Source organism: Anser anser, assembly GCF_964211835.1.
Source record: "Anser anser genome assembly, chromosome: 1".
Classification (NCBI taxonomy): domain Eukaryota; kingdom Metazoa; phylum Chordata; class Aves; order Anseriformes; family Anatidae; genus Anser; species Anser anser.
The window spans coordinates 122,781,854-122,801,853 of NC_139720.1; the positions used below are offsets into that span (position 1 = coordinate 122,781,854).

Genomic DNA, 20,000 nt, shown 5'->3' on the forward strand with positions numbered 1-20,000 from the left:
AAAAGGGGTAAGAATTATAAAATGCTATGTAATTAAATCATCTCCATCTTAGTGCATTACTATACAACACAAGAATTAAATTAAATGGTTCCAACATGCAGCTTTTTTTAGATAAACATATGGGTGCAAAATCAGCTGAGATATATATAAAATGGATCATGTATTATTTTTGAAATGTGCTTTTATTCAAATGTAATATGTCGAGGTTCCTTAAATTAAAAAAAAAAAAAAAATTACAAGCTTCATTGTCTAGATTTAATATCAAATTGTGAGTGATTTGGGAACCAGTTGTTTGTGAAGTATTAAATAGACAATGGCTCTGTCTTTTGACTCACAGATAGGGACTGTACATGGCCTGAGCAGTGTTGTTTTAATGGTTATGAATTATTGTCTTTATTTTTTTTCAATTCCGTTTTATTTTAAGGTACAAATACCTTTTTAAAGTCACATGAAACTACATACAGACTTTCAGTTTTGAACTACTGCAATTAATGGATTGTGATAATCCGGTTTTTATCAGAAGTAATTAACATATATGCATAGTTTATTTCCAACAAGACATTTTCTAAATCCCAGTAATTCAAATCAGTCAATTAGGCCATAATACTATTAGATTTTGTCTTTCTTCATGAATGGTAGCATTGCAGATATGGCATAAGATACACATTATCTATCTTATGTATGTATCACACACATACTCCATTTTCTTTTATTTTCCAAAAGACCTGGTTTATGTCACAGAGAATAATAAAGTATTTGAGTCTTACGTCCCAGTCCCATCACATTTGAAATTAATTTCTCTTTGCTTAACAAATGGATAATGATAGAAGTTGTCAAGGTTAAAAATCAATAGCAGAACTGCACTTAGAATATGACAGAATTTCCAATTTGTGCTAGTCACATTAGCCTCTCCTTTGTGTGAATGCTAGGAAGTCTTTAGTCAATGAGTAAGTTTTCAGATAAGCTGCAACTGAGTTCAATGTGCAGCAGCACCTCAGCCTGAGGTGAGGTACTGATCGTGTCCGGATATGGACACAATTATCTAAACCAGAATAAAATAAAATCACTGTTAAGCAGCTGGAAAAGGAAAGGGGATTACCAAAGCTGTTCATTTTACCTCTCCATACAGGATATTTTACATCTTGTGGGTTCTAAAGGCCTGAGGGTTTGCAGAATACAGAGGATTCACTGCAGCACCAAAATACTTTATCATAGTTTTTAAGTTATAAATGTATGTCCTTGGGGGGGGGGGGGGGGAAAAAAAAGAAAAAAAAAAAAGAGAGAGAGAGAAAAAAAAAGAAAAGAAAACAAACAAAAAAACCACGAAGTTAACAAAGTTAAAACTGTGAATACCACCAATATAATAACTAATTACTTTGGGTTAAATGTTGAAAATTAGTCATTATAACTTTTGTCTCTATCTCTTTCATCTCAATGTAAAAATAATGCTTTCAAAGGGTACAAAAAGAAATGAGGGTGGAATAAAAATTCTTCCAAGTCTTTGAGCTAAGTAACCATAGGGATCTATCCAGTCCACCATACAGAGCTTATCAGAGTGTAGGATGACTATCAGACTTTTGGGGAGAAATCCCACAACTTAAGCCTTGAAGAACAGGGAACAGACCTTTTCCTTATGGGAAAAACCTTAGCATTTCATTCAAACTCTGAAGGTCAAAAGTAGAACAGTGAAAGTAAGTTCACTCTGGTCTATATATGTTGATTATAGTTTTCAAAATCAAATCCTGCAATTCTCTATTGCTATTTTTAGCATGTAAAATTTTCTGAAATGTTTTCAAATTAGTGTTGTTATGAAGAAGTTTCATTTTAAGTGGTTTTATTTCTTTTCATCTATAGCTCATAAAATAAAAAAGCATTAATGCAGCATTTCTCAGACAGTAAAATATGCCTGAATGGTGAAGTCTTGTTAAGATCTAAATCACTCTCTGTCCATGAATGACTTTCTATTCTAACAGAAGGCAGATCTCTGAGCTGATGGAAGTGAGGAGTGGGCAAAAAGATTCCTGGTTACTGTATCTGTATATTTCTGATATCAGTCAGGTTGGGTTTCAGGTTTTTGACTTTTCTTTGTTTTGAATTGTGTACTATACAGAAAGAAAACTCCAAGAGAAAAGAAAAATAAGTGGTTTAAACACAGTATTTTTCCAAAACTAAATTCCGTCACATTTCAGTGTTGGACTGTCAATAAAAAGTTGATTTGCTCTTCTGTTGAAATCCCTCGGCCTGCAATTAATTCACTAAGGAATATCAGTCTAAGGAAATGTTTCATAAGCAAACATTTCTTGTTTGCACTCCTGAATATAGTGTAAGTCAAAATACTTATCCCATAATCTCAAATCCTGGAAACACTGGAACTTAATTTACTTAAAAAAATGAAAAACAAACAAAAAACCTTTTAGTACTTGGGTATTAGCATAGATTTCACTCTTAGTTTGGGGCTACTGTGGTGAATGTAATCATATGTATTTTTAAGGTTTCAGTTTTTATGTAAGTCACTGATAAAGTTGGATACAGTCATTAAAGTCTATGTTTCAAGTATTGTATTGTGCAGGCCTTCATGGATTACAATCATGCATAAGTAGCAAAATCACATGAGAAAATAGTAGTTAGTCTCACTTGAAAATATAAAAAAAATATTATTTATTTTTTTAAATATATTTTGATGCTACCAAATGCCTTTTAGGGCCTTGACTTTATGAAATTACATAAACATTCTATACATTTTAAATCCTGTAATGAGGATGAAAAATTTTCTGTACTTGAGAGAGATGCTACTTTTTTGTACTGATGGATAACTTGTTTATGATTGACTAAGGCCATCCAGTCTTATAATAATAATTCCATATTCTCTGTATCATTCTGATCTGCCTTTTAAATATATACACACAGGTAAGATGTGCTAGCAGTAATGAAGATACAGAATTTATCTTTCTGAACATCAGCTGACATCATCTCTCACAGTCGGCAAAGAAATGAGTGTATAAAAGCTTCTTTACATATAAAGATATATTTGAAAGAGATTTTATTGATCTCTGACACCATTTGATCACTCTTTTGCATTTTTAAATCTTTATCTGATAGATTGGTGCTGACTGTGGGCTAGTGAATCTCATGTACTTTACAGTTTGATCTAGAAAGCAATAAACTGTTGAGAAGTTTATTTAACTCTTGGAAGCATGTCTGCCTTCTTCCAGAAGGTGTCTGCTACCTGCTTCATTTTTTTTCGGATCAGCATATCTACCTTTATTCTTCAGAGATGACTGACTTTTTACACTCTCATGCAGCTAGTCAACTAGTCACTAGTAAAGAATGCTTAAGTATTAGTTCACTTCAGGAGGAAGCACATGCTTCTTTGTCTTTTCCCAAACTTCTCATCAGGATGCTTCTGGGGTAGTGTAATGGTACAGTAGTTTACTACTTCACTCCTCTTGCATATTCTGTTTGTGTGAAATTATTAACTTAAAACCACAGTGCATTCAGGTTGCTATTAATTTGGATGCCTATACTGAGAAGACACCAAAAATAGAGCACTTGTTAAGGTCAATGTAGAACAGTTGGAGGCTTTGGGGCTATAAACTGTTGGAATAGCAGAAGTGATATTGGGATTTGTTCCCTTTCCAGAAACAGGGAACAAAATGTGTATGCTGAGAAGGGTTAAATGGAGAGAGTCAGACAGACAGATAGATGCATACGTACATAGACACATACACACATGATTTTCCAGTATTAATAGAAAATAAACTAGCTCCAAGGCTAGTTGAATGTGACAGTACAAGATAATATTATCATAGAGGTAAGGAACCGTAATTACAGATACTTCTTTTGTGGGGATATTGATTTGCTGGCAAAAATGTCCTTATTCCTGTTTTTGTTTTTGTTTTTTCTTTGTTTCATTTTGTTTTGTATATTGGTCTTTTTTGTAGGGTGCAGCTCTTTGAGTTATTTCTTTGTGTTGCACCAGGTAGAACTTATCTGTCAATAAAATCTGTTTATTTATCATATGTACATAGAGCCACATATATGGAAAGATTCTATCCCTTGATTAAAAACGTGCTAATGATGGAGAAGAAAATTCAACTTATTGATAATGACATTTTGTAAAAAGGAATGTATGAAATGCTAAGCCTTACCCAAAAGGAACTGCTTTTTCAGAGACAACAAAATGTTTTGCACATCAGTATATTACTGACAATTGTGTAAAAATACAAAAGAAATTAACATCAATTAGAAGTTATTTTGCAGAAATAATGATGGAAAACAGCCATTTACAACAGCATTTCCCTCATCATTCATGTTTATTTGTATTATATTCTTTTTAAAATGTTATCTGTTTTCAAATATTTTCAGGTATTTTTAAATAGTTATCTTATGTATTCTGCCAATTCATTCAATACAGTGTATTTAAAATCATTCTTGAAAAAGTTAAATTTTCTAATTTAAGAAAACTTAAAATTTCTTATATTTTTCTTATCTTTAATCTTTATAAAATGTTAACTACCTTGCTTCTCATTAACCATTTTGGCATTAACAATTACATACATCTTTATTGAATTGTTATTATTTTTCAAAGTGGTGGTTCCCAGGTGGTTCTCCTTTCTTTTATTGTTATTATTTTTTTCTTATTGCAATGCTAGTATACAATTCAATTTCAGTGGTGCATTTCTGGTAATATAGCTTGTCCAGAATATAGGGAAGGACTGTGCCTGTTGTATCTTCAAGATAATTACAGCAATCAATGGACAAACCAAAAAAAAATCCCTTCTTTTCTGATTAAAATTAGCAATTCTGCAAATGCCTGTCCTTCATTCCTTACTGCAAAATGCCATATTCTGGGCTCTGGTACACTATTGATGAAGGCAAGACAGAAGGAAAGGAATTCCTGCGATGTCTTGAAACACCCACTTCTTCAGCTTTATCACATTTTGAAGTCTTTTATTTAAATAGGTTTCAAAAATTGTTAATTTGGATTGCTACACTTCTTTAGAATAAAGTATGAAATAATATTGCTAAACATGAGGGCTGGTTCTAGTAGACTTCTTTCATGTAGCGATCCATCTATTTATTCATCTAGCTGTAGTAATTTACAGTTTAACTAGTAATATAAACATCAATGACTCAGTTGAATTAGAAATCTCCTGAGTCATGTTTCCTGTAGAACTACACCAGTAATTGTCCAGCTGTCAGAAATAACAATGTTGAGTTTTCTGTAAATGGAAGTATGAAAGTTTGGCTGCATACAGCTCATTAGCATTTGTGGTGTTAAATATAACACATATTTTGAGGGTTGAGTAGATCATATAGGTCATACAAAGTCCACCCCTGTCTTCAGATTTTAACTAATTTTGCCTGGAGCAGTGCTTTTCTATCACTTGTTTGTAGCAGTGGTGGAAAGAAACCCAGTTTTGGTGCTACTGTAACTAATCAGACATGATATTCTGTGAAGTGCTCACACATCAAATTTCTGCTTGATTTCTGTCTGATTTCAATAATTATTTAGAGCAAGAAGGCACAGATTTTACTTTATGTAAATAGTTATTATATGTATACAAGATGTATACAGAGTTAGGCTAAATTCAGGTTAAAAAGGGATTAAGCAAATACAATTGTAGAATTTAATTATTTTTTATTGTTATTTTTTACAGTTTACATATTTATGTAACCTTAGTAACTAACCTTGCACCCTTACCATGCTTTTAATAACTGTGAATATAATTATTCTGTCTTCTCAGTCAAAAAAGGAAAACAAAATTGTAGTTAAACTGTTCATTGTGTGGATCTAAAGTTCTTTGCTGCATGTAGAATTGTCCCAGCACAGTCTTGAGGAATGAAAATTTATCGCTGTATGCCTCAGTGGCCTGCTGAGAATCTCCCATTATCTAATCAATTAGAACTTTTTTTTTCCTTTGGGTTAACTGGGGTAAACTGTTATTTTTGCCAAGCATTATTCATGAAACATGAGTGGAGGCATTTTATTTTATTTTTTAGCAATTTGTTTTAAATAATAAAAATGATAGTAGTGATATAATGCTAATTAGAGAGTTTTCAGTGTTAGCAGATGTCCTGAGACAGTCATTTAGTTAAAAGAATGTAAGCAGAGCAATTAAATTTGCATAGAAAATGCGGCAGAATAACACAAGTCTAGAGATAACTTCATGGACTTTATTTGTGATATGCATACATCATCTTGAGTGTGTGAGTGCATATATTAAGACTCTTTAAAGAAAATTGAAGAACGAAGTGACTAAGACTGGTAACTGAGAGGAGAATCCATGAAAGGATGGACAGGGCTGTTCTTTCCAGGGCCATGGACCATTGTGTTTCACATACAGTACTCCAAAATCCATTATCGTCTCTATTAGGACTGGAACATCTAAGTAATATGATTTTTAAGATAATGTTTATCAATGATTGCTTGTAAAAATTCTTTGTGGTCCTCAACAAGTAAAGTTTATAGTTTTGAGAAGGCAGGCATCAATCCCAATCAATCTTGGTCCCACATTAGAAATCCTATATGCTGTGATAAAACAAATAAATAATAGCCTATGCTTATCAAAATCAGAGTTTATATTTTCAATTTTTACCTTTTCTAATGGAGATGAAGGTGATTGTCTATTTGGAGCTTATATAAATGAAGCTCTAAGCACACTTTTTGGTATTTTTTTTTTTTCTATGATCCACAAACCCATCAAATCATAAATATAGAGAATTTACTGTTACTGTTTTGTCACCTTATTTGTCTATATATTTCCAAACGCTATAGACCAATTCTCTATTGTATCAGAACCAAAATATTCTGGGATCTCTTTACATTTGGTGTATGCATGTGCTTTCAGAATAGGGCATCTAGTTCATATTTGTCCAGATTACAGATTTTAAAAAAAAAGGGGGGGGGGGGGGGATTTAGTTTCCTGAGGAGGTGTATTGCTGGAACTTCCTTTCTTTTGGATTTTGATTCATTTAAGACCATTCAAATCATGACATTCCGTACTATACTTTCTTGTTTGAAGAGAGAGGTATAGTGCTGTAAGTGCTTAGTTGATCTAGTTGTTTTGTGTTGAATATTATTTAAGAACGCATATCTATTATATGAGTCATTATTTTATTTGACACTTTGAAATGACTTAGTACTTTACATGCATGGAATTTCTATAATGAAGGACAGATTCTTAAAGACGTGTGAAAATTTAAAATGAAAGAGTTAGCACTAAATCTTAGTAATACCATAATCTCAGAGAACTTCTGTGTTTTCTATCTTTATTTCCTTGGAAAGAGAGCAAGAGAAGAAAAGATTGCATACTTTTGCATGGATTAATTTAGTACCTGCTATTTCAAACAAACTAGTGAAATGTTAGTGATCTATGTAAAAAAAACTCAAATAATTCCTTCTCTTGGCTTTATAAATTATTTTAATTGGTTCTTAATTGTGAACTGGAAATTGCATTAAATTATAAATTTGTGTAGTGTTGAGAAACTAAAGGAAGCATTTTGTTGTATATCTATACTAGCAAACAGTTCATGAAGATACAACTTTTGTGATGACTGAAAGTATGACTGTGGAAACCACTTATGTGCCTTCTACATACCTGGCAGAGATCCTTCAGCTTCTGCAAGCCTTGTCTGAAGTAGAAGAACGCCTTAATTCTCCTGTTCTGCAGGTTAAGGATTATGAGGATCTCTTGAGACAAGAAGAGTGTCTCAAGGTAAGACAATTTTCTTTACAGTGGTATATTTCTGTGATGTGGAGGCTTCTGTATATTGGTAGCCTGTGCTCACTCTTATATATATCCTTTTATAAGTACTCAGCCCCTCTGTGATGTGTGCATATATGGATGTTTATAAGTGAAGACACATTGGTATGAAATGTAAGGACACTGGTGGATTAATTTATTTTGATCTGTTTCATTTGTAAGAAAAGCAGTAGCATTAAGGTATCTTCAAAGCATGGCCCTGAGTGAAGGAGTGGAACAAAGGACAGACAGAGACAGTTATATATTTAAAATTGTAAATTTGTAGTTCAAGTGTTGTTTTTCTTTTTTCTTTTTCTTTTTTTTTTTTGTGTGTTTTTAATTTAAAGTAATTAGTAAGAGCTTGAAACCTGTCCACACCCAATCTTAGCTTTATTTTTTCTTTGAAAAAGAAGCAAAACCAAGTAAAATTCAGCTGTTTCATTGCATGCTAGACTACAAAAGCTTGCAGTCTAACTGGGGATATATTCTGTGCAATTGTTAAGAGTTTAATTAACCAGACAGAAAATACTGGCCAGTAGATAGCTATTGTAGTTAAGAAAAAGCTAATTCAGTATTGTTAATATAACTTTAAATATTACTGCCTAGTTTCTTCATTGCTTGTAAAAGTGAAATCCCTTGAAATTGGTGGAATTTTTCCAACACAGAATGGCTTAAGATGAGAACAAGATTAAAGTTGTAAGCCTAAGCAGGTGAATGAGTTATCTGCTTCAGCAGAATAATGCTTGTGAGTGAAGCCTTGTAAAAAAATCATGCTCAACTTCTGCATATATTTACAGAAATTTCAAATTGTCATCCAGCATGAAGAGACCACATTTCCATTTTTCTGTGATAATTTTGGGGAAGGAAAGTTTTTAACAAAAGGAAACTTTAGCCTAGAGAGGCTAGAATTTTTCCACAGTCGTGTCTGAAAGAAGCTTTTAGGAAGAATTGGAATAGGGGCTTTGGTAAGGACATTCGAAGTGCCCATTTATAGTTTTTGTATAGATATCTCTATAAATCCTATACATTTTACGCATCTGTGTGTGTATACATGAACATGCACACAGATATAGTTATGCTTATTAATTCTCAAAAATTAAGGTGTTTTCAGTTCCCTAGCCTAGACAGTATAGCTCATCCAGTGAAGCATAGCAGTGAAATATTGGAGCAAGGGAAACAATATAACTGATAATAGGACGGTGTGAAGTAACAGCAGACTATTCCTTTTACGTCTTCTGATTTAGTACCAGTAGATTAAAGGGGTTACGAGTATTGACTGCCCCAAGTTAATTTCTAGAGCATACAATCTGCCAATGTTATTGTCATTCTTCATTTAAAATAATTACTCTCAATAGAATGACTCATGCACCCAAAAAAAAAAAAAAAGTCATAGAACATGTAAATCATACCTCATAAGCTACCACTTGGTCCTTGTCTATAAACTCGTTATGTTCATTACTAGATGAGCTGGAAATACAGTGACCTACATCAAGCAATTTACTGGCAATTGACTTCAGATTAGTGCTTTTTAATGCTTTACATTTGAGCCACCTTTATCTGATTTACATCCATAAGTAATCTGTTGTTTACCCACATATATTAGGTATTATTAGGGTTGACACCAACTTTAATAATATTGATTACTGAGGTTAGAAGTATTGTCATAGGTTTAATTTAACTGAACTATTAAATTGTTACGAGATGCATTTGTGGGAACATTTCCATCTTTCTCCTAAATAAATCTCTTAGAAAAGGCAAATGGTTCTCACACATTTGTGGGCTTTTGGAAGGGTATAGTTTTGATCTGAGCCTGCTTAATGAATATTTATTTCCAAGTAAAAGTATTCATCATTGTCATTATCTTGCAGTAAAAATAGAAAAGTAGTGCATAAATTGTTCAGCAGTTGTTTGGAAAAGGTTTGAAATTAAATTGTAGTTGATTTTTATCCCTGACAGATTTGCATGAATCAAATTACAAAGCTGTCACGAATAGCTCTGTGTTTTAACTGTGATTTTTTTTCACTCCCATTCAGAAATGATCCATTTTAATTAATCCTTAAAAGGAAAAATAGGTTTATTTACAAGAACCTTTCAGTGTTAACTGCTTTGAACATTTTTCTGCAAAGTAAATGTGTATAGTAAGACTTAAAACTGATTGCTTGAAATCAGTCAAGTTAAACCTGAAATCTAATAGGACAAACATCAAATACAAATTAAAAAATGCTTTTATTATTTGTCAAAGATAATTCTAATACTGACTTTTTATGTCAAAGAGATGTAAAATAGCAAAATATGATTATTTGTAGCCAAAATCTTGTAACTGCTAACATTTAGTAAATTGTAATGGTTTTATGGGCATATTTAGTAAATCTGCTGAAACCAGCTTCTAGGAATGTTCTTTTCATAGCAAGTTTTAGTGAGTGGGAGAAATAGAGAAACCAGGTCTTGTCTCCTTATCTCATAAAGTCAGCAATTGCAATGTTTCTATTATCCTATTAAAGGTCTGTTATGTACGTCCTAATACATACATACCTAACATACTTGTTCATCACTGTATTTACATTATTTAAGAAACAATTTAAATATTACAGTTCTGTCAGAGATGAAACTCCACTTGATCATATGGGAAATCACAGTTCATAGATTGAAAGATTAATATATTGGACTTAATGAGATGCTCCTAAAATAGGACAAGTTTTGCTACAGGCACAAACATTATGGTATTTTTGTCTGCTATCAATGGTGATGTTTCATTTCAATTTGGAAGCAAGACTTTTTTTTTTTTTTTTTAACAATATAACTCTCTGGAATTTCATGCTATTTCTATGTTCATAATCTCTGATTTCCGCATATAGCATTGATTGTAATTACAATAGATTTCAAGACATGATCGAGTGCAAGGATAAAATACCTTCAAAGGGGAGACAGCTCAAAGAGTTTAGCTAATTATCCGTACTGGCACTGGATGTTCCAAATGCTCCCTGAAAGTGAAATGAAAATACAAATTTGCGTTTATTCAAGTTATCTGGTTCTAGAAAATAAGTTACATTACTTTTACTACACTAGAGGTTTCCTGTGTGGTGATGATCTCGTGTAAACTTGTACAAATTCCAGATTATTTAGTGTGATATGTGTACACTGAAATAAAGAAATTTATTAACTTCAGAATTAAATCTCAAACCTACTTCTGTTTACTAACACATAGCAAAAATGAGTGCACTAACATGAAACGGTCTATCTGGAACTTAGGAAATCTAATTTGCATTTATAGCTATATGTGAGAAACTGTTTAGTAGAATTTCATATTAAGAATTGCTGTTATAGTCACAGTATAGTCATGCCTATTCATTACTTAACTATGTTAACTGTGAATTCAAAACGCTTATTTTATGAGGCTACTTACTCAACATAGTTAACATTGCAAATCTGCAGTAAGGCCTATACTTACCAGGCTGTTGTTTGTTTTTTTTAATCTTCTTAATTTTGGCAGGAACATTGTATTGTAAAATATGATTCTACATTTAGCTATAATATTTTAAAATTATGTAATAGTTTTAATATGGAAAGCCATCTGGTTCTTTGAGAAAGAGGTTTCTTATGTATGTAACTCCTTGCATAATCATTGTAATAGTTCTTGTTCTAGTTCATTCTCATGTGTATTTTGAGTCAACTCTTTATTTAGTTAGTTAAAAATTGGGTTGTTTGTTGCTGTTGTTTCTTAAATATAGGTATTTTCATGCTCTGATATATATTTTTTTCTCCTCTTTTTGCCTTTGTGTGGTAATTATAACCATTCATCTGCTGACAGAGCTCTTTTTTGAACAGATTCCTACTGTGGCTTATTTCAGGATACAGCGATTTAATGTAAACATTATGCATCCATGATTCTGACAGCCAAAATAATCCCCTTTTCAATATAGTTTATTAAAGAAATAATACCCATATCTGATTTTAATATTATAAGTAATTTGTGGAATTTTCCAGTCATTCATGATTACTATCAATTGTGCTATTGCTGTTTTTGGAATTAGTACAAAACCACCACATATCAAAAAAATCTGCTACTTGTATAATTGTAAAGCATTGTTCTATTTATGTTCGGATTGCCAAAAGTAAATTTGAATTTCTGCATATTGAAATCCATATTTGGTGTGTCCGAGGAGACTCTTCTCAAGAAACATCTGCGAACATGACATTCATGCAGTTGCAGTTTTCTGCTGCAACTCAGTAAAACTCAATTAACTGTATCTTAGAACTGTGTGTAATCAAATGTACTGTCTAACTATATGTCAGTAAAACAATGCTGGTGGCTGCTTTGTGTGCGAACTACCAAGGAGCTGGATTTTTACAGAAAGTTGTCTTTACCTGTCAGATAAAGGCAAATTTCAGGTAGTGAAAATGAACTGGAGTTGAGTCCCTAGATTTCTGTTTTCAAGAGCAATGAGATGGATCATTCCCCAAAGGCTACTGTCACTTCAGCTGCTAATGATTTTCTATAATCTTTTTTTTTTTCTCTTAAAAATTAAAGCTTTGTGCACTTCTCTTAACCATATTACAAAGTCTCCCAAGGCATTTTTGATAACTAACTGCTTGGAGCTATTCTCCTGAACATGAATGATAGATGGGGTATGTGTGTGAGATACATGGGTTTGTGCAGACACACATGATCTCTTCTTTTTTTTTTTTGGACCACCTTATGCCATTCAATTGTGGATTTCTGTTACAGAAGGTCAGCTGTATTATCTTTCTTTGTCTATAGCAGCTCTGCTTTAAACAAAAGCACAAATCTGACATATAAATCAGAAATTATATGCCTCTCCATAGGCTACTAATTCTGAACATAAAGGAATATGCCATTTATCAATTCTAAAGTGAATATATGCATTTACTCTATTTTTAATGTTTACAAAATTGATCTACTTGGTTAATATATATATATGTATACAATTTCAATATACATAGGCACATTACTTTTCATTTATTTACTTTAACATGTCAAACACAGTAAGTGCTTCTTGGGGTGATGAGATTAGCTGATATTCAGACTTACTGAGAAGAAGGCCAGTTAACTTGACTGCCTAAGTGCAGCCTGGCAGATGTTAACATTTAATTACATTTTTCCCTGCTCATTAAAATTTTAGTTGTGGATGTGTTTTTGTGATGATGATGCCTCCATTATATTCAAGGGATATAATTTGGGAAGATTTGGAGATATTTGATAGTTTTATCCCCTGATATATCTTATACTCAGTTTACTAACATTGAATACCTTAATTATCCATGGCCTGAGAATATAAAACCAAGATTTAGGTAGAGTAAGGAACACTGAGTGCAAGATCTTATGCTGGGAAAGTCAAATGTTGTTTGTTGAGTAATGCCACAGGTCCAGCTACCTTTTGCTCTTGGTGATAGATTGCTGCCAAGGGAGGATACATTTTCCTTAGTGTGAATCATCCCAGAGACAAGGCTTCTGCCATTCTCATTTTGGTTTAAGTATTTCCTCTAGTTTGCTAAATGTAAGTCACATTTCTCAGGACATATGGATTCAAGTTACTAGTAATAAAGAGGCCCTACGGAACATTCCTTTTCCTTTTTTGGCAGTGTAATATGTTTTAGTATTTACAGCCACAGAGCTTTAGGAACCTAGGGTATTTTTGTTTGCTTGTTTGTATGCAATTATTTCAGAGCATTGATGTCAGATTTTCATAAGGATTTTGATTTCTGTGATTTACAAAATAGTAAATACAGCCTGATTGCTTTAATTGGTTATAAAATGACAACCACATTTTGTCACTTACAGGGGCATTCAGATTTCGTCCTAAATTTATTTATTTATTTATTTATTTATTGCAAATATTTCTGGATTTTGTTGGATAAAATGATTTTTTTTTTAATTACCAGTATCTTCTTATTACTTAATAGTAGTATTACTACTAATATACCAGTACACTCTGTTATGCTGATGGTTCAAATATACTGAATTTGAATCAATTTGAATCCCATCCCTGGAAGTGTTCTAGGCCAGGTTGAATGGGGCAACAGGGCTTTGAGCAACCTGATCTAGTGGGAGGTGGAATTAGGTGATCTTTAAGGTCATCAGAATTAGATGATCTTTAAGGTCTTGCTTCCAACCCAAACCACTCTATGATTGTATGAAATTCATTATTAGAGATTTCCAAAACATATTAACTAGATGTGAGATGGTTTGAGTCTTTCATGTGTTTGATTTGTTTTGTTCCTATAAAAGAAAAAAAAAGTGTAAAAATCCTCCATGAGTAGAATCAGAAGAATTCATAAATGCTGAACAAAAAGGAATCAGTAGGTATAGTTTATGCAGATATTTTTAAAGTTTCTTTGTTAAGAAAAATGAGGAGCCACAGAGTTAGAAGTTAAGTTGATGAACATATAAGATGTACATTAGAAGGCTGGGAAGAGCTTCAGTTCAGCTCCGACTGTCCATGAAGACAATTTACAATAGCTTTTGTGGTCTAAATACTTCTGCCTAGTCTTCTGCATAGTAGCTGCATGCTTCTGTGCCACAACTTTATTGTATGTGAAATTTCTGCATAGAAGACAGTTTCTACCAGGATAACACTCAAAACCTTCATGAAAACTACCATTGTTTGATGCAGTTATTAAATGTTGAGAAAGGAAAGAGTGTGCAGTAAATTGGGAACAAAAATGAACACAAGAATTTAGTTTGGTTAAAAACTAAAACAAATTAACTTTCTAAAAAATGCAGCTAAGCAATCATGCAGAGCAATGACAGGAAAAATGGTGATATGTAAGATTGGCGAACTGAATTATAGGTTCAGAATATTTTCTCAGTGTTTAATTGTCCAGAAGGCAACTTGTGTTCTGTAATAAGAGCTAGAATATGGTATTCAGAACGGACCAGTTTCTCAATAAGTAATACAGCTTGGCTGTGTATGTTGTGTTTAATTTTAAAAGTGTATTAAATAGTTTGAAAGTATATAAAATAATGAGTAAAGATTCTGAGAATTTAAAAATAGAGGTCAGAGCCATGTAAACAAGATGTACATGAGAAGAAATTAAATTGATAGGATGTGTATGGAGGCAACAATAATTGGTGACAAGGAGTATAGTGGAAGAAAAGGTATGGGAGGTCATTCTTCAAAGTTTGTTTTTTTTTTTTTTATTATAGTGACATAACTGGGTATTTTTTTATACTATGAGTAATATATTGTTTGTGAAAGGAAATTGATTTTGAATTACTTGATATCAGGTTTTTTATACTGCATTGTTACAGAAGTTGTGTGATATTCCCTATATAATACACAAAGATTTGAAATTACAGTATATTTCAATCAACAGGGCTGCAATTTCCTTTGCTGAATGTCTCTCTTGCATTTCTGCTGTTTCATTTTTATAGATCTCAAGAAACATATTTATTACATTCTGGGAATCATGAATAGTGAGGAAAAACAAAACCAAAAACAAACAAACAAACAAAACACAACGTTGCTTTTCAAGTTTAACCAAAAACCTTCACTAGGTATAGTGTTTTTAACTGTCATTTCCCAGGGACGTGAAATTTGACACATTGTAATTTTTGTGCCATGTTATGCTTTTTACCATCACAATGAAATTAATGTCCAATTTAATATCACCTCCACAAAATCATTATTTTCATAATCTCTATTAAAGATCAGCACCTTGCAGTTTAGTAAGGTCTCCCACAGCTCCCAGCAATAATCTAATTATATGTGCACAATATAGTCACAGAACCTCAGCATGCTCCATCTGGGTTTATGGGACTCAGGCTTTTTTTCCTGGTGTTTGCTTCAGGGTATGGTTTCTGAGTAGGGAAGTAAATGGAAGTGAAAGGTCAGGACATGTAAATACTGACATTCCAAACTTCTGGGTTTTTGACTTTTCTGCATTAGGAATATGTGGAATCCTAAGCTTTTATTTTTTTTTTTAACTTTATAATTTTTTTTTGGTCAGCTACATGATATATCTAAACATAGATTTCTTGGTCCATTACTTAAATTCCTATGCCAGAAAAATAACAATTCTAGGTATTTAATAGTGAATCATAAATGTCTTACTGTCTGTCATGTTTTATGAGTCAGAGAGAAAACACATGACAGAAGACAACATATCCAAACAAAAAGAATGTAATTCAAATTGTGTAGAATTTCATTGCTTTGGGAATAACAGTAATGTGAAAAAATCTGCTGTCACTGTAAACCTTTAACTTTTTATTTACTAGCAATTTATATCTTGTCATAGTATTTAAAAGAAAAAAAATCCTACTTTTTTTGAGTAGGACCTGCTGAAGTTGTTTCCATATCTCATTAAGCATATTAAGGTTTAAATTGACATTTTATAGCCTTTCTGAACATTATCAGATGTTCATATTATGTTTTGAACACCTTTTTCATACTTAATTCTGGTTTGTTTTGTTTTTTATTGAAATATATTAGGTGAGTTCAATTACTGTCCTTTACTGTTTGCTACTGATTCTTTTATTATCAACTTTGTGCAAAAAGCATGCAAGTTAACATGTTTAGAGCTGGTAAGTTTTCCCAAAGATCATATGTTGGAGTAATGACTAGAAATAGTAGGTAGCAGGTTCCTCACACCTCTGTCTATTTACACTTTAATTTATTTTGTGCATCTAACTTAATTTGTATTTGCTTTCACTGTACTTTAAGCATAGCACTGTTCGTTTCATGATTGACTTCATTCAGGAATTTTAGAATATTTAAAATTAAACCAATATATATCAGTAAAAGTGTGTAAAATATTTAAAAAGTGAATTTCATTAAAACGTAGAAAAAAAAGAAAATGTTTCTAACATACAAAACATGGATGTGGTCTTTAATTTTGCATTAAGTGAGCATTATATCCAGGATCTAAAGTTCAAGTGTCATTATTTCTGAAACAGAACTATTAAAACCACAAACGCAGAAAAGAATACACCCCCGCAGTTTCTATTTGATAATACTAGAAAACCTTAAAGATAAAATAAAACCTTGGTGTCGAGTTTTCATAATTAAAAATAACCTTTAAACTACATTTAAATTGTTACAATTTGTGATTGATAGACTCTTTCTTTTTATCATAGAAGATAAAAGAACCTTTTTAAAATGTATTAATTGGAAGTTTGTAGCCTTTAGAATATTATAAACAGAGACAACCCAAACTATTACAAAACTGAGCACTTTTTTTCTAGCTGTAAAAGGTGCTGTTAGAAGAATGTGCTCTGGACTTCAGCTTGTACAGTTCAGCAAGGTTTTGCAGGATCAGACCTCTATTTCATTCTTTTTGTACAATGTTGATATATAAATGGGGTCTTGTCCTTCAGAATAGGTGAATAGAAGGACACCGAAGAAGATTTTTTTTTTTTTAGTTGTACTTAAAACAGATGAAAGCCTGCATATATATATATATATATATATATATATTGTTTTCCAGAACTGAATTTTGTAGCTGTGGTTCTTTCTCTAGGAGAAACTAAGGAAAGACAACTTTGTTCTTCATTTGTATTACCAAACCCAAGTTATATGCCTGAGACGTAACTTTGAGTGGAAATACAGGGAAGGCATAACAACGTGATGGGATATGTGCTTGTAAATGCTTAGTACAGCTTTTATTTTCTTTTTGATAACTCCACCGAATGGTGTGTGCTTACACTGGATATCTGTTGTACCTCAATAACTACAGCATTCTTATCCTTTACAGCCCATGGAGATAAAATAACAACAACAACAACAAAAATCAGTGCAGACTTCCCATATCTGTCAGAAACCTTCTGAGAAAATGGCTGAGGGACTCTTTAGATAGATTCATTTGCAATAACCAGAATGGCAATGGGTTAAGGAAGATCCCATTCATACTAATGGTCTTTTTTCTTCTATTTCTTTTACATTATAACCTACAAAATCTCTCCCATACTACTTCAAATCTGATGCCTGTTCTTCATTAACAAGGGAAATCCAGGTCTGAAATTTTTCTGCATGGTGAAATAGAGCTATCAGATTCCAGCTACAGGGTTGCACCAGACTAACAGATTGTTAAACAGTGATTATAACTTTCTCTCTCTTTTTTTTTTTTTTTTTTTTTTCCCTCTTACTGTGAAATAACCCAACATCCATTGATCCCTTCCTCCTTTTGAAAGTGCTGGTAGTGTGAAAGAGCTCACCCACAGGCTGGTAATTTGTACCTCTCATAACTCTGTCAAATCAGAATTCTCCCTTATCTGATGGCCAAAGTTGCTGCAGAGCTGTGCGCAGCAACTGAAGAATATTTCTGTGTTAAGCAAGACTTAAGAATAACTCGTCAGTTGGTCTGATAAGTTCCTAGCTATAAGTTCTCCATATACAATGTGAAGCATATGTATTTTGGAAGAAATAAGAGACACCATAGAAGAGTTAGAGGTAATGGCATTGGAAATCTAGGGAGCTAGAAGAAATGGTTGGAGAAGAGTTGGATATGGCTGTAGATTTTTATGCAGATAGTATACCTTTCGTTTTGGAGCAATTGCAGCAAGACGTGCATCCCTGTATTAAGAATTCATTAAAAAGCAGGAATGGTAAGAAACAGCTAGATACTATTACAATGTAATAAGAAGACATTAATTTTTGCACTGCTATTTGTGTATACCTACCACAAGAATCATCTGAGGCTTTTAGTGTCTCACTGGTATATCAGATGATTTGTCTACTTTTGTCCAGATTTTGGTGAGCTTTGTTTGCACCATCTAAATTATTGTTTCAAATGCTTAAATTGTCATAGTTTTTAGCCTTTCATTATGAAGAAGGAGAAGTCTTAACTTTACAAGCTTCAGAAAAAGGAAGTCTAACTTTAGACTAGAGACAGATTGATGCAGTCACCAATCCAAAGCACCTATTTAAATCCTTTCATGCCTTCCTTCATTTTATTCATGCATCAAGATGTATAATGGGAAGTTCAGCTTTGTAAGGAACAATGCCCAGAGCTTCTCAAAAGAATGGAGTTCATTTTAGTGAGGAAATGTTTTTGATTTGCTGAAGGAAATTACCAGATTTGACATGTTCTTTCTTTACATGGATATCTTGACTAATCTGGAAGAAAGAGCATTTTACTTCCAAACAGAAATACCATAGAAAGAAAAATAAAACCCCTAAAACAAGTATCATATACCTTGTGGCACTGAGGCCAGAGGAGGACACCTGGAAGAAACAGAAATGAAAAGTTTTAAAGAATGAATGATTAACATGCATTTCAGAAGCATTCATTTTGCTTGAGTTTCCTTTCTGGTAATGCTATATATGTTGTATGTTACCAGGACTGTAGCATAGTATTGATATGACAGCTGTATAAATTGTATAAAAGACATGTTTTTCCTTCAAAACCAGCAGTTGTTTCTCTGGCTTTAGTATTTATAATGTGAGATTGAAAGGTAAGCTTATGTAACTTGTGGTTTTTGGTTGATCCAAAATATATTTGTATCTTCTTTGTGGTAAAGAACAAGAAAATCATAGAAGTACCAAACTGTGCTTGTGTTCATGGTAGACTGAAATGTATCATGAAATCCTCTGCTCAAGGACTTCATTACATAAATATAGATTCACAAGAAAAAAGTCTCTGGTGATGACTTCTTGTTACATTTAATGCTTTATAGTGAAGTCAGTACACAGTTTATGACAATACCTTTGCTTAGCAATGAGTTTTCCAACAAATTCAGTCATTCAAATGATTTTAAAAGATTTAGTAGAAAGAGAGATGTTGAACCCCACCTAGTTCACAAAATGCACAACATATTTACATATTGTTTGTAGAGGAAAAAATACAGAAAATCTGTGTAATTCAGTCATGGAAGTGAGTGGATCGATAGTTGGCTAATGAATGGCCATTGACAACGTATGAAAATTTTAATGTTTTCATACACTATAAAGATGCTAAGGGCCCCAAGTAAATTCAGTTTTTCTTCCTTGGTTTTCCAACAGATGGCATTATGCAGTTATGAAGGGATACTGTTGACTATTTTGTCTTACTCTGAAACACAAAGAACTGAGTATTAATAGGAATAAAGGACCAATTAAAGAATGGCAAATGTTGGGTTGTGAATATCCAGCAAAAGGCAAAAACAGTGATACCTGATAAGCTACTTTTCTCATGCTGTAACTTTGACTTCTGTGTAATATCTGCTGAAACAAGTACAAAAGAGGAGCCTAAACAGCAAATAATTAAAAAACACTCTTAAACATGAGCCTGTAAAATGGGACTTTGTTCTGCTTTCTTAAG

At 32.6% G+C, this 20,000-nt stretch overlaps 1 protein-coding gene across 24 annotated transcripts in view; it reads left to right on the forward strand.

Annotated features, from left to right (window-relative positions):
* The window catches only part of DMD (dystrophin), a 1,241,706-nt gene that overhangs the window by 599,554 nt on the left and 622,152 nt on the right, over nucleotides 1-20,000 (forward strand). For all 24 annotated transcript variants that reach the window (XM_083850706.1, XM_083850697.1, XM_083850709.1 and 21 more), the window contains one exon: nucleotides 7,524-7,718. In XM_083850706.1, the coding sequence (XP_083706832.1) occupies nucleotides 7,524-7,718 (195 nt within the window). The remainder of the gene's footprint in view (nucleotides 1-7,523; nucleotides 7,719-20,000) is intronic.